Source organism: Parasteatoda tepidariorum, chromosome 2, assembly GCF_043381705.1.
Source record: "Parasteatoda tepidariorum isolate YZ-2023 chromosome 2, CAS_Ptep_4.0, whole genome shotgun sequence".
NCBI lineage: Eukaryota > Metazoa > Arthropoda > Arachnida > Araneae > Theridiidae > Parasteatoda > Parasteatoda tepidariorum.
In genome coordinates, this window is record NC_092205.1 from 39,386,727 (window position 1) to 39,402,727 (window position 16,001).

A 16,001-nucleotide genomic window follows, 5' to 3' on the forward strand; every position below is an offset into this window, starting at 1 on the left:
TCTTTTTGGCAAACTGTGAAGAAAACTAAGCATCTCAAGTAAACAAGCTTTAAAGCTTACAATTTTTTATAATATAAATTAAAAAAATAATATAATGTTTTGTTTATTTAAAATAATTCCATTTTTCATAATCAATAAATTTAGTTTTACACAGAGATCATTTTACTTTACACTAAAGTTTAATAGGACCGGGATAGCCTGGTAGATAGCGCACTCCATGTCCAAGATGTCGTGGGTTTGATCCCTGTCTGCCGAAGTAAATGGTGACTGATGCACGTTAAATCTGTCAAGTCTTAAAGTCCTCTAAGTACCCATTACAAATCAATACCTCTGGAGGTACTGAATTGGAGATTGATCGTTCTCTGATTCAGGTCAAAATTACGATCTGCGGTGGAATGAATGGTTGCATGAATGGGTCTGCACTATAAACGGGTGTGACGAGTGGGTGTATCAGAATTTTTAATTCTTGGACATAGATGGCGCCACAGGACAAAAAGAACAATCGCATCCCCTCTGCCTAAATGGCATATGTCAAGAACAACAAAAGTTTATTCATCGATCCAGTTTTCTTAAAGTCAACACAAGTGGTACTTCCACTCCAAGAAAATGACACTGGGTAATTTATTGCTAATAATCATGAAGCTTTGAAAACATTTTGAAGTCAATGGAGGTAACCCCCAAGAACGACCAACTTTCATTACTGAAAATGTTTTCCTTTCTTTTTATTTAAACGAGAGTACTGTGACCCCTTAATTACAACTGGCGTATTTTTCTAAGGATTTAGAGAATACAGAAGTTATAGAAAGCATTTTCTTTAAAAATCTTTCCTACATAAATTAAAAAAAACATATTCAAGGGAAGAATATATTTGGTTTCGTAGCTACATTACTACAAAAACCAGTGAGCAACGTTAGGATATATATGTAGTATTTATATACTTTATAAACAGATTTAATTAAAATATTTTGTCAATGCAATTCTTCGTATATCAGATCGAACTAGTATCTTTAAATAATTTAACCTTTAAAATAATTAGTTTAAAATTAACTTTATCAATAATTCCTTAATAAAATAAATATATTACAAGTGACATTTTCAAGATATTACTTTCAATGAAAAAAGTAATATACTATTTCTCCAGAAATAGTGAAAAAATTTCTTGTACTATTGAAGTAATGATTCTGTGTTATACTCCAGATTGAATGAAAAATAAAATGTTAAAAATCTTTTTTTTCTGCAGTTTATAAAAGGCCAGCAAATATTTAACTTTTCAGTGAAACTTTCGCTTTAAAAGAATTATTACACCTTTGAGTGAATAAAAAAACATTACATAATTTAAAAGAAACGATTGCGTTTTATATTAACTTATTACAAGCGATTACACTTTTATCCAAATTATTTTTCTTTCAAATATTTAGTTTTCTCTTGCTTTATAAAAATTTAAGTGTGAAATTAATGCAAATTTTTTTCAACTTTTTATTGTCTTAAAACAACTGAATAGTTTTTCAGTGAAGTATAATTTTGAATGTAATGATATTATATTTTTTTACCCCCTGAATTTGCTTATTTACTTATTTATTTTTTATACTTCTTATTCTACGATACAGCTTCACATTTATTTAAATATTTTTTTCGCTAAATGAAATTTTTATTATACTCAAAATTATAAAAGAGGCTATATACTGTGAATGAAAAATTCGGGATCAAATTATTGTCTAAAGTACTGCAATTTGATACCTGATGATAACAAAACAGTAGCTATTTTGTCTAGATGAAACAAATGAAGTTTATTTAATTTTAATAAAGTGAGTTATCCGAAAAAACCATTCTAACTATGAAAAGCATTAGCATATATTATGAATAAAGTAGAAAATACCATAATTTTACTTGTTTCAGAAGCGATTGAAGTTTCTGAAAAAAAATCTTAAAATGTGCAATAAAAAGTATTTAATGACTTGTCAAAAGTTATAAATTTATATATATATACAGATAAGTATTGCATAATTCATTAAATTAATTTAATTCGATTTATTAATTTATTTATAAATCAATTATATTCCAGTCTCCTTTTATATTTTATTTTAAAATAAAAAAGTGAAATAAAAGCAATATATTTATACAGAAAACTTAAGTTAAGGAACAAAAATCTAGATAAAAAATAGAGGAACGATTAATAAAGTAAAAGGCATTAAGGCTTTTTCGGAGTAATTATAAAAACGTAACAAACGTCCGATTATTTATGAAAGTAAATTATTTTTACTGCAGGTAAATTTATTGTTTTAAAATACTCATTTACGATTTGATTTCTCTTGAAAAGTCCAAAACAACTTGGTTTGTTTACGACTATAAAACAAAAGTCTGCAAGACTAAAGAAAGAAGAAACATACATGTTTTATTGTAAAAACAAGACGACACAAAAAAGACTTCGAAGTTACCTTCTGCGTAACTCTATAAGAAATAGAGTTCGTGATTGGGAGGATTAGTCTCGGCAATAAAAGTCGACAATTCCTTTTCATCTTTCGGTGAAAGAACTGGAGTGTACATAAAAACTTTTTCCCAGAGAAAATAGTTTGTATGTAGCTCTTGAAGCAGGCAGAAAAAAACAGTTTTTTTGAAATGAAAGATGTGAAGATAAATAAAAATTTCTGGCAGCACAAATTTTCTATGGCCCTCTGGGAATTCTTACTGGCACCTTGTCATCCTCCTTAATTTTCAGCCATTTGTCATGACGCCTGGGAGAATCAAAGAATATTCTGGAACGAAATGTATTTTTGAGTGAGATGAGAATATAACTATAAAAAAGCACTAAAAAAATGCGATTTCACTTGTTGACAACAAATTTATATTCTTCTTCATTTCGCCTTTGTTTCCCCCAGCGCTTGCTTTTAAATATATGTCAGCTGGCGTGTTTTAAATATTCATTTATGCTCTTTTTCCCAAAAAAATGACTAGAATGATTACTTTTAAAATTGTTACCTCAAATTTAAAAAAGTATGAGCAATGATGTTTCTTATTCAGCAATTAAATATTATATAAAAAATAAATGCATTGTAAGTACAGCAATTTTTGATGTTTAGGTAATTTGAATGCAATTTTTAATACAGAACTCTGTAGTTATTGTGCAAAAGTTATAGAGAGCTGAGAAAATAGCATTCGCTTGAAAGAATTATTGCAAATATAATATTAAAATTTGCTAAGTTTTAAGTTAAAAGTTTTTGCAATGGAGCTATAAATTGATTCGAAATCTCATGTAAATATGAGTTATCAGTAAACAAACAAACGAAAAACGAATTAATAAATGCATAAAACTTTAACGGTTAAAAAGTATGCAAAACCTCTGACTACACGTACAGTAAAAAATGTACAAAAATGGTAGCAGCTTTACACCAAACATTTTTATAGTGTAATTAAATTTATAGTTTAAATCATATACGTCCTCGTAAATAAATCTCACTATTTTTGCAGATCAGAATTTTTGGAATTTCTTTCATAAAAATCAGTGATTCTTGAAGATATATGACTTTTTTTAAATATTTAATAAAATTGCTTCTTCTTTCACGTGTCACCTCATTGCTTTCTGAAAACTTTTATCTGGTTTTAAAATAATTTACTCGTATGGCAGGAAAATAAAACGGTTAGAGCACTTGCTTGACTAGCAGTTCTTCCAGGAGGGGGATCAATTTTTGGCTAATATGTGATGCTAATACGTTCAATTTATCTAAAAGAGTTGCATGAAACAGCAAAAAAATCACTCCAAATCTTTTCATGAAATGCGTAACATCAAACAAATTATAATTGTAATCAAATCTTCAGTTTAACAAAATTTTAATTTAAGGAATTTACCAAGAAACGTTTTTTCCGAAAACGAAAAGAGTTTCGTGAATTGTAATATAGTTACTGGTATTTACTACTTTAAAGACGTATTTAATAAGTTTTAAAGTCTCAAAATGAAATTGTCTCAAAAACTATAAACTTGGCTAATCAATCTTAATTTCGACTTTTGTTTAAATTTTTCAGACCCTCTGCTCTCTACCACCCACAATAATTCAGGATTTGCATGCAATTTTTGGGTCTTGCTCATCTTTCGTGTGTTTTTCCTTTTTTTCGAACGTGAACACTTTCAAATGTAGAAAAAAAACTACAAAAAACGAACAATATGCACTGAAAACATTTTTCCCTTTGAACTATATTTAAGGAACTCAAATCTATTTCCCTTACATTTAAAAATATTTAAAAGCAATATTTCTCTGTCATCACAACAATTTTAGTAAATTCAAACATGAAATACAGCTTTTACGCGAAGTTAGACTTTTATTCTAAAATTACGGTAATGTAACCGGTTGCAGTCTGTCCAGCCGATTAACCCTAAAGTTTATGTTTAAGAACATTTCTTTGCTTACTGTTTTAAAACCGTTAACAACTGGTACTGTTATGAAACCGTGAGTGCTAATCTATACGGTTTTTTAACCATTTATAACCAGTATAGTTTCTGAACCATAAGAATAAAAATTACAAAGGCATCGGAGCTCTATGGGTATTACGTCATTTATTCATGAATGAAAGTTTCGTATTCTATTAGTTAAGGGTCACCAATCGAAGATTGCAGGATACTAGTAACGCTTCATATATTGAAGAAATTGACAAAATATCGTGGTAACAAGCAAGAATTGCAACCCTTGTTTAGCCGGTCAAGAGATTGAACAATTAGCTTTTTCAGCTACTGTGTGTACCCTGCTGCATGAATCAAAATGCCTTCATAAGGTGGGCCTAATTCGCACGCATTGAATTCTGGTTGTTAAATCGTATTAGATAAAAAAAATCAAGAAACATTTTTTTCTCGCACTTAACAGCTTGAATTGGAGTATTATTTTGTATGGAAAATCTAACTGTTTTGGTAGAATATGGTATAATAACAAATATAAATTTCTATTTAACCATTTTTGCCGAAACATTTTTAACAGTGCAGTATTTCGTTTCTTATTAAATAAATAGTAATTTTCCCGTTTTCTATTTCTCTTTGAAAACACAAAATGTTTTCTCCTCATATTTAATGAACTAATAAATAATAATATTAATACCAACTATAAAATAGTAAAAAATAAATTATTAAAGCAATAAAAACATTTCAAATTACGGCTGTTCTGTCTTATAATCAGTGATTTAAAAATTTAACAGCTAGGTTGAAAATTTAACTTACGACATCAGCTTATTGTCATGAATTTAATTTTATTAAGAAATAATATGTTAACTAATATTAAAGCAGGATTGTCTGATAGAATAAAAACGAAAAACAAATTGAAACTTTTAATTTCCTAAATAGGTGAATTTGGAGTTTTAAAGATTACAAGTTCTATTATAATATGTACAAATTTATTTATTTAAAAGAACTTCGAACGATTGTAGCCGCGTTCATAAATTTTATTAATATTCTGCTATTGAAATTTAATATCTCTCTATCTTTTTTGAGTAATGAAGATTTATGTTACTTGCATATCAAAGATTAGTTCATAGATTCAAAGATTAGTTCATTAGATTTTCTTTATCTCGCAAAAAAGAAAATAGGCACAATTCATAGAATGTTTATGATGTGTATGGATTAGAATTTAGTAAAAAAAGAGCCAACATTTTACACCGTTTATATTTCAGTAAATAATCATTTTAGCAACAGTAATTAATTTTGAAAATGAAAAACATTTATTAGAATAGCATATTATAATTCATCTTCATATAATTCCAATTTAAACAAAATTACAAATCACTTCATCCCAGTTTTCTTCTATTTCTAAGTTAGTCAGAAAACAATATATGTATATACTTAACAACGTCCCACTCAAATTTATTGATAAAATTTAGAAAGTTATGGACAAGTAACAACCAGAAAATTTTATAACAGGAATTCCGTTCTGTTTACTTCCATTAGGTTCGCAAAGAACTTAGAAATTACAATAAAAAAATTGCAGAATAAGTAAATTAACTTACAGCTAGCGAAGAAGACGAAATACGAAATTAATCCAATAGATCAAATTGACAATAAAATAAAAAAGAAATGATTGCTAAGTAAATGACTATTAAATTGAAATAAAGAGAAAAATGTACAAAGTAAAAAATTCCCGTTTTTTCATATCTTCCACCATCTAGTGGTTTAATATAATCTGTTTTGTTGACACTACAGTTTCTTACCCTAATCATAAAAGGACTAAAACCATCAGTTAAAATTCTAAATTTTTCCATACAATTTTGCTTCCCGTACAATAACTTTCCCTATTCGGAAATCATGTTATCATAATTTTTAGTACCTGCTCTATTTTCATAAAGATGACCCAGTTTAAAGATTTTTTCTGATTGAATATTATTTTTAAATGCAAGAGTTTTAAGGAAAAAATAGTTTCAGATTTTCCGTCATTATAAAACTCTAGAGCCGTGGCTCAGGCTGAGGAAGGAAATTGCTCACCTCAGGTTAGAGTCACAGTGCAGTTAGAATATCCATATCTGGTTACAAGTATAGAATTACATAGGAACTTTCAAAAATCTATAATGACTACGCAATTTTTTCGTAATAATTTAATTAGTAGTGAGAAAATAACTTTTTCCAGTATGACAAGAAAAAAAAAAGAATTTGAGGTTGTGGATATATTTTGCAAATCTGACGTTTTTGCACATCCTGCAAAGCTGCCAATTAAGAGCCATTAATTTCTCTGGATATTTCTTACAATGCTTGACGAACAATATCGCATACATCAATACATTGCTCTTGAAAGAACGGTATATTTATTCAGAAAACGATACTATCGTGTCTAATTTCGTAATTGAAAATAAAGTCTGTTCAAACTGATTAGCAATATTTGACTCTGGAATAACTAATATTAGCAGGTCAGTGCATTGAAAATTTGATAACCAGATCAAAAGGTGGTAGAAAAGCATTTTTTTAAAAATTTTGCTAATAATATTTTTGATTAAATATGTATTTTTAACACCTCAACTTACTTTTTACTTTTCTATAATAGATACTATATTAATAGCTTATTACATATTTTGATTTGATAAATTATTGATAGAAACATAAAAGTCTTTGCTACTTTGAAAAAAATATATTCGTTGATTGATTTTTATTTTATTTTGTAGCACTTCGAGGAGCTTCCAATCTTCCAGTTATGGTATACATACATGGAGAATCTTACGAATGGAATGCGGGCAATCCATATGATGGAAGAGTTCTGGCAAGCTTTGGAAATGTCATTGTTGTCACAATCAATTACAGGCTTGGAATTTTAGGTATTGTCTTATCTAGATATAATATCCATATGGTCGTTTTTTATACATTTAATTCATGAACGATATAATAATTCTCTTTTCACAAGGTTTATTTCTGGAGAGAAATAAATGAATAAATTAAAAATTTATGAATGGAGAAGAACAAATTAAAATTATTTAAATAGGATTTTTGTCATAAGACGAAGTCATATAAATATTTTTAGTAAAAGTAAATAAATGTTTAGTATATTAATAAAAATAAATAAATATCTTTTTTTGCTGTCAGACTTGTTTTATTTGTTGAATTTATACTTCATCTTAATTATTATAACTAGATATATTATATATGTATATATACATAGGTTTGGTTTTTGTAATAATTTGATAATTTTATATTTCACAATGATGTAACTATATTTCTTTTTCCTAATAATTTTAAATCAGGGCTCCTTTCTGGAAATAAATAAAACGTGTTTTATTTGAATGCGTTTTCATGTCTAGAGTTAAATAAATAAAAATTAATGATTAGATACAAATGAAATTATCAAAATGAGATTTTTAAGTTATTTATTTATTTATATAAATNGCGCTCTACTGTATGTATATATATATATATATATATATACCAGGGACTATTCTCCTTTTACATATTATGCCTTTGTACATATTATACTAAATTTTTCAGAACTTAAGACTTTTGATAATTTTTTAATTTTTCAATTGCGCAAAAAAAAATTGCGATTTTCTTACGAAATTAATTGTTTTTGGGTTAAATGTCATAAAGTAATTTTTAATTTGACCTCAAGATATTTAATATTCTGTCTGATGCTAAGACACTTAAGACCTAGGAATTAATGAGTTCCAAAAATTTTTAATAAGAGAAAATCTTTTAAAAGAAAGTTAAAAACGTAATTAAATTATTATCAAGCATATTATGACATTGAAAAATTTTCAACGCTGAAGATTAAATTCAATCTGTTGTAAATGGCAAATTGAGTGTTTGTATAGGAATCATATTATTCATTGATAAAATTGGCTTTCTATTCATGAATAAGTAGTTTTATACAAAAATAGACAAATAAATTAGCTGTTATCTTCACCACATAACTTACTACTACGCATCTCATAGTTGAATGCTGAGTAATTTTTCATGTTAACTTTAGTTGTTCTTAGAGTTAGTCATATAAATATAGTTTATATAACACACAATATGATTTTAATAAACAGTATTTATTAATTCCTTCAATTATATAAAAGCGTAATTTAAGTTAGAGAAAATCCTTTCACTACTTTTTATAAATATAGATTGATTCATGAAAGCATACTTTACGCAAAATATGTAATGGTCAAAAAATTTTAACATCACAAACGCTTTATTTCTTTCATTTATTACCAAAATGTATTCCATTCTTATTGTTTAATTAAATTATGAAATTATTTATTCTTTCAAATTATTTAATGAAATTAAGAATTTTGCTGTTGCCATCGGCTAAGATACAATTCACGAGGTTACTTAAAAGATTTATTTTATGTAGACAATGAGATTTAAATGTATTTATATTAGAGTAATAACTTAATAAAAAAATTGTTTATAAAAGTTAATCTTATTTTTGAAATTAAAAACATTTTTAATGCAATTCCAAAATGATTAAATATATTATGTTATTGGATAATAAGATTTAAAAAGCATTTACGTAAAACAATTACGTAATTACGATTTAGTTTTTATAAAATGTTATTTTAATTTTAAAATCAAATCCTGTTTTATCATGAACACTTTCATTATTATTCCTTATTTTATAAAATAATGAGATTTAATATACATTTATATAAGAGCAGTACCGCATTAATTAGAATTTACGTGGGTAAAATATGGATAAATTAGCCACCAGAATGAGTTTAAAATTAGTCTCTTGTTTACCTCTATCGTTCTTAAGACTAATGAGTCTACGGAAAGCTCAAGAAACAATCTAGTTAGCTCGAAATATGCTCTTTTATCCACTGACAAAAAAAATGACCGAAATTGTAAAATTTATCGTATTTTTAGTTTTATTGGAACACTAAAAATTTCGATTGTTTTTTATAAAAGTGCTTTGGTTTTGATTTTGGAAAAATTATCAATAAAATATGGTTGTATTACTCGTAATAAAACTTAGTAAATGTGATAATTTTATTATGATACTTCAGAGAACGGTATAGAAAATATTTATGCTGTTAAATTAGCTCTTCTGTTTCGTATTTTTCACTAAATGTGTTGTAATAAGAACTATAATAAGAACTATAATTTAAAAATCCAGAAATTCCAACAAATCATTACCAAATGAATGGTTTAAATATCGTATGTTGTTTATATTCTGTAAACCAGAATTATGTATTTTTATTTGAAATGGCTTTGTCACACAGTGCTATGAATTTACCAGATTCTTTTTCTCCGTGTACCTATCATAAAGTTTAAAATCAATTGATGTATATTAATTATAAACATTCGGTGTAATAAATGTAAAAAAAAACTATTTAAAAGTAGCATTTTAGATAGATTTTTTCCCAAACATTAATAATCAACAAATAAATGTTCTTTAATTTATTTATTACAAGCAGATTATTGATATAAAATAAATGTGCATGATATTATATTTAAACTAATATATAAATTTTTCAGGAACGTCAAAATTCAAATTTCTACTAAGGAATGAAATATGATAAATAAGCAAATACTATTGATAAATATCATATATAGCATCAGAATAAAAAAGGAAGAAGAATTGAAGGTTCAAAAAACAAGAAAATAGACAGAATGATATGAATTATTTATTTTTCTGCTGTCTTTCTCAATTTAAACATTCATACATACGATGATTATATTTAAACTGACAGTTGGCAGATTTGAACAAAAAAATACTCGTTGCATCTACTAACGCAAAACAGAAATTTTAAAAATAAAGTAACTTAAAGTAACATTTTGAATGAAATATTTTAGCTATAAAAGCATTAAAAATAAACATAGAACTATTTTAGGAAGGTAATAACGTGCTTAATGTACAGGAATGATTGATCACAAGCCTAAAGAATGGTTAAAAAAACACACACATTGTCATTTAACGTTATAAAATTTTTACAGAGGTAAATGTCATATTTTCACTTGGGAATGAAAAATGATGAAAAATAGAATAACTGAGCATATTGATCGAAAAGAATATCTTTTTATGTTTTGACATATCTATCTGAAGATTTAATATAATAAATAGAAGCATGCCGTAACTGCCGAATTACCCTGTCATGATAACAATTGTCTTTTTTTTCCAGTTTTGTCATAATGTTCCGGGTAGCAAACTCTGGTTAGTCAGAAAAAAATATCCAGTATAAAATATCGTTTTTTCTTCCTCGCATGATTCATCAGCTTTTATTGAAAATATTAAATGATTTCCAGTCAGGAAATAGTTAAGTTAATTATCCATCGCTATAACACAGGACAATTTCTAAAGCTTTTTCGAATTATTGATTTGCATAATAAGCATGTAAATCAAAACAAAGCAAAATTGCGCACTAAAAAAGTAGTTTTCATTTTAGAGTTTGTTCTTGAAATAAGAGTTTTGGTGATAAACAGTAGACAAACACAAACGAAAACGAATTCGTAAAGAAAATTAGGAGTTTTCACGAACCTCATTTGTGACCCTTCAACTAAGGACTGAAAAACAACTTACTTAATTCAATCTTTGAGAATATTTAGAGCTATTTCGAGTCAAAAATTAATTATGGAAATATATTTAATTGTCAATTGTTTTTTAATGTGTTGTTTTTGAAATCTTTTAATTTTAATTAAAAACTAAACTCAGTGGCACAACAGTCCATTGAGGGCCAAGGTCTACTGTGCCCATCTCAGTTTTCTTCACCTTGGGCTCTGGGGTGCATCAGCAGAAGCTCCGGTTAGGTGGTCAGCCGAACACGGAACCCCCAGCGTTTAGTTCCCAAGCATGCTTGGTACTCATTTATCGACCCACTGAAGGGATGAAAGGCTGTTTTAATTTTAATAAAAATGTTTATTTAATATATTTTATTCAGCAACAATTTTACTCGATACAGAATAGATCTTTTTTCAAAATATTTGACTGTAGCTTATAAGAAACAGCTATCGTTATATTTAGTAGTTAAAACATACTGATTTTAATTGATAAAGTACGTAGAAATTAGTAACTAAATACATAAATGGTATCGTATTATGTAATCAAAACATGTGTTTCTGAGAAATTAAATATCTAATAAATAATAATTAATTGTGAATTTTTAAATTTTAAACTCTAGGGTTAAAAACAAAGTCTTACCTATCAGAAGTTCCCGTATTTAAACTTTTCAAACTTAAAATTCCTTAATTTAGTGATGTTCTTAAATAGATTGTAAAACTTCAGAAATATTAAATGTCTGTAAAATGCGTTGATTATTGAAAACCTTTAAACCATTTAATCTCATTATTGTTTTAGAAAACTATTTTCACAATTTGCTTTATTTATATTTTTAATGCATTTAAATTTGAAACTAAATATTTACTGAAACATGCATTGAACCAATTTTTATACATTTTTGGTATCAATTACTGGTGTAGCGTTTTATTTAGATTAGCAAAACAATGTTTATTATTTGCTAATATTTTACGTTTCTTAACTAATAGTTTATACATGAAATTAAGACTGATTAAAGAATATGCCAAGAAAATAACGAAGAAGCTTTTAGTTTGAAACAGCAAATAAAAACAATTAGATGAATTTGGAAAATCAGTATTCAAAGGAGGCAAGAAGGAAAAGCAAGAAAGTTAATAAGTTTGTTTAAAAACGGTTAGCTTCAGCAAATTAGCTGTCAATTGATGAATTATGATTTTATTTTTCATCCGCTTATCTTTTTAATTTTTTTTTTATGACGGATATAAATCGAAAATCTTGACGGAGTGTCAACTAAAATATTTATGCTCCTTACAAAACATGTTTGTAACTAACTACATGTTATTACATATTCAATATTTTATATGAAATAATCTAAACCAAAAAATATTTCTAATTAATCCACTACATTTAATTGTTTTCGTGTTCTTATATGACAATTCCTTTGCAAAAATGTAAGGTATTTTTGAGGCTGTTTCAAAATCAACAGTTTTAAAAAAATCCACCTGATTTAGAAAATGAGGTTACATTTTGTACCAAAAATAACCTCATTGATAAATCTTAATTTCAACCTCAATTACACCTCACAAAATCATCCTTACATATAACCTAGGTAATACTTTTAGTTGAGATTGGTTGAAATTATTCACACCTCAAATATACCTATTCAGTTGAAGTGTAGAAAAATGGTTTGTACACCTCAAAAATATAACCTCTCTAAACTGGTTGCTTACAAGTATTTTCAAAAACCTCTGAACAACGTCAAGTGTGAATAGGACACTTCATACACCTTCATTAAACACATTGAGAAGTTTATTATTTAAGATTGCTTTTGAAGTCAACTTCAAATAAACCTTCAATCAACCTTGACACCTCAAATTACCTTAAATTTTTGTAAGGATTATTTCACATGAAATGTTATGTCATATTCAACATTATGTATATAAAATATTTTGCATTAAAAATATTGTGCATCAATTCATTACATTTCTTGTTTTCTTCAGATATATATGAAGCAAAAATTTTAAAATATGTTAATTCTACTTATATTTCACTTGAAATTAAGTTTATTACTATACAAATTGTATAAAAAAAATACTTTGAAACCAATACACAGGCATTATAGCTACCGAATACTGTTTCGCGAATTTTTCAACTTCAAATAAACCTTCAATCCACCTTGACACATATTACCTTAAATATTTGTAAGGATTATTTCACATGAAAATGTCATATTCAACATTATGTATATCAAATATTTTGCATTAAAAATATTTTGAATCAATTCATTACATTTCTTGTTTTCTTGAAGATATATCTGAAACAAAAATTTTAAAATATGTTAATTCTACTTATATTTTACTTGAAATTAAGTTTATTACTATACAAATTAAAAAAAAAATGCTTCGAAACCAATACGCAGGCATTATTGCTACCGAATACTGTTTCGCGAATTTTACTATCATAATATTTACTTGTTTGTCCAGGACTTGAATTTCATTTTATCGGAAAATGTGAATAAAGTTTATTGCTTTATCTGCGTTTAAAGAAGTGAGACAAAATGAATATGTTTGTTTCCCTCTGACAGGCTTCCTGCCAGCCGTGGATCGATCTGCCCGAGGCAACTATGGTCTCATGGATCAGGTGGCGGCATTGCACTGGATTCAAGACAACATCCGGGAGTTCGGCGGTGACCCTGCCAATGTTACGATATTCGGACAAGGCTATGGAGCAGCTTGTGTTAACCTCCTTATGCTTTCGCCAATGGCTAAAGGTATAGAATTGTACAGCATTAAGTCTACTTTTCTATAAATAGATATGAGAGAAATCAATTTATGCTCATTAGTCCACATTACGAATGTACGTAGAGGCAAGGTCTGTTGTTATTATAATCATTAATCGAATGCTTTTAGTTTGGTAATGTTTGTTAAAACACTTTTATTTGTTTAATTGTGGACGCAGAGCACACAAATTAAAAACGAGTACAGAAATTTAGAGATTAGTTAAACCTATTAAGAATATTCTTAAATATGCCTAACTAAATAGACTTTTAAAAAGAAATTTATGTATTCTAACTCTTTAATATATGGATTTAGACGCAAAATTTTTTATTTAATTTCGTGTTACGCATAAAAAGAAAAATTCTAATCCCAATGCTTTTTAATGTAATAAATATATTCCTGAATATATATTGGTATAGAAACTTTTTCGTTCAAAAAAATTCCATTCTTTCTGCTTCTAAAATATGAGGCTATAAACAATTAAATTTGAATTGTATAATTAAATGTGCTGTTATTGGTAAAAAAAGAATTTAAAATCAAAATTAGAGTTTTTTTTCTCTATTAATTTCATTCCTTGATAATATTTTCGTATATTTTTAAATACGTTTTAGTATACTCAAAGAAATATGATAAAAGCATACTAGAAAAAAATTTTTCTCTTATTGTTACTTAGAAAAGGTAACTAAGATCAATATGCAAAACTCCTTTTTCTAACTAATTACACATTTTTAAATAAAAAACTTCCACTTAAGAAATCTGTATTGAAGTTTTTAAATTTAATTGTCAGAAATATTATTTAAATGGAATTTATCTTCTATAAAGTATTTTGATGAATCAATATTACATGTTATACTGTGAGATAGCTCAGATTCTGGATATAAACCATTAAATGTTTAAATGCGGAATTAAGAATTGAGAGAATATTTTATCGTTAAAATTAGAGACACCATATTAACCGTTTATACGGCCCATGTTAACTGTTATGCCGAATTAGAAAAGGGGGAACTAATAACTTGAAAATTAACTACTGAAGTGTCACTAAAGACAATAAAATAAAAATAATTGGGCTAAAATATTTTAAGTGCATTTTCATTTTTTGAAACATTGGAGTTTGGCAGGAGCCTTTTTTTTTCTAAGGATGGGTGCGATTGCTTCAGCTGCATTCCAGGTCACGTTTTCGGTCGGAACGAAACGGTATCCAATTAGAAAACCATGAAAGTGTAAAATATCATTTTAGGAAAAACATAAAAATTTTAAAGTTTTTTTTTTCAGAAAATAATTATATATTGACAAGAAATTTTAAAAATTTATTTTCAATAGTTTCTAAAGTACGTTAAGAGAAAAAAAATTCATACTTCCATGACATTTTTGTAAAATTGCTTCCAGCTTTTTCAATTATGTTGGCTCATCAAATTTCACTTTCTTATTCGATTTTATAATTTATTTACACTTTCACTTATTTAGCCTATTATTTTCGCTTCTCAAATGGGATTTAATTTCCACTTCATCTTTCGCAACAATATTTTTACAAAACAATATTCTAAAGACATAGAATGGCATAACAGGTTTAAAGTTATTTTCCTACAAATTAAATTTCTGATTTATCAGGATATATTCTACAAATAGATCTTTCAAATCTGAATACGAAAATCATTTTTACATGGCCATTGTCTGTTGTATTGTTATGCATTTCTTTGACACGGGGGAAAGAGAAGGCACATTTTAACAATGAGACAAATAAAGAAAGGACTTATATATACTTATATTTATCTTACTCTTTAACAACAAATTTATCACGAAGTAAAATAAATCATAAGAATCAGAAAGGAAAACCTATCAATAGTAAGATTCTGAATAATACCATTGCTGGGAGCACATAGAAAAATTCCTTTGATGACAAAGTTTAAATATCATCGTGAAAAAAAAATAAAAAAGTAGTACAGTCCCCTGAAAGCCTTCTCCCTGTGAAAAAGAATTCCTCTTCACTAGAAAATTTTTTAAATTAACTAGAAAAACATTGAGTATGAAAAAGTACATATCTCGCTATTTTCTAAGTTTAATTTTCTCTGTCATTCTGTTATCAACCAGTAGCATGTGCATGCAAAAGAACCATGTTGAACCCAAACGTGTAAATCAAGCATTTTTCCATTCAAAAATCATTATTTATCTTGAATAAGTGTCATTACACCAATAGAATAAAATGCACTCAGTACAACCAAATTTATCACCTGAGATCTAAAATTGGAACTCTTTAAATGCCAATTATTCACGATTGGAACATTAGGTTTTTTTATCAAGAAAATACCTGCGATATCGCTTT

The 16,001-nt window shown here is 26.9% G+C and overlaps 1 protein-coding gene across 1 annotated transcript in view; it reads left to right on the forward strand.

The window, feature by feature from the left end:
• Nucleotides 1-16,001, forward strand: part of LOC107451503 (neuroligin-4, X-linked) — a 122,148-nt gene that overhangs the window by 63,390 nt on the left and 42,757 nt on the right. The window contains exons 2-3 of the mRNA XM_016067624.4: nt 7,123-7,272; nt 13,489-13,674. Of these exons, the coding sequence (XP_015923110.1) occupies nt 7,123-7,272; nt 13,489-13,674 (336 nt within the window). The remainder of the gene's footprint in view (nt 1-7,122; nt 7,273-13,488; nt 13,675-16,001) is intronic.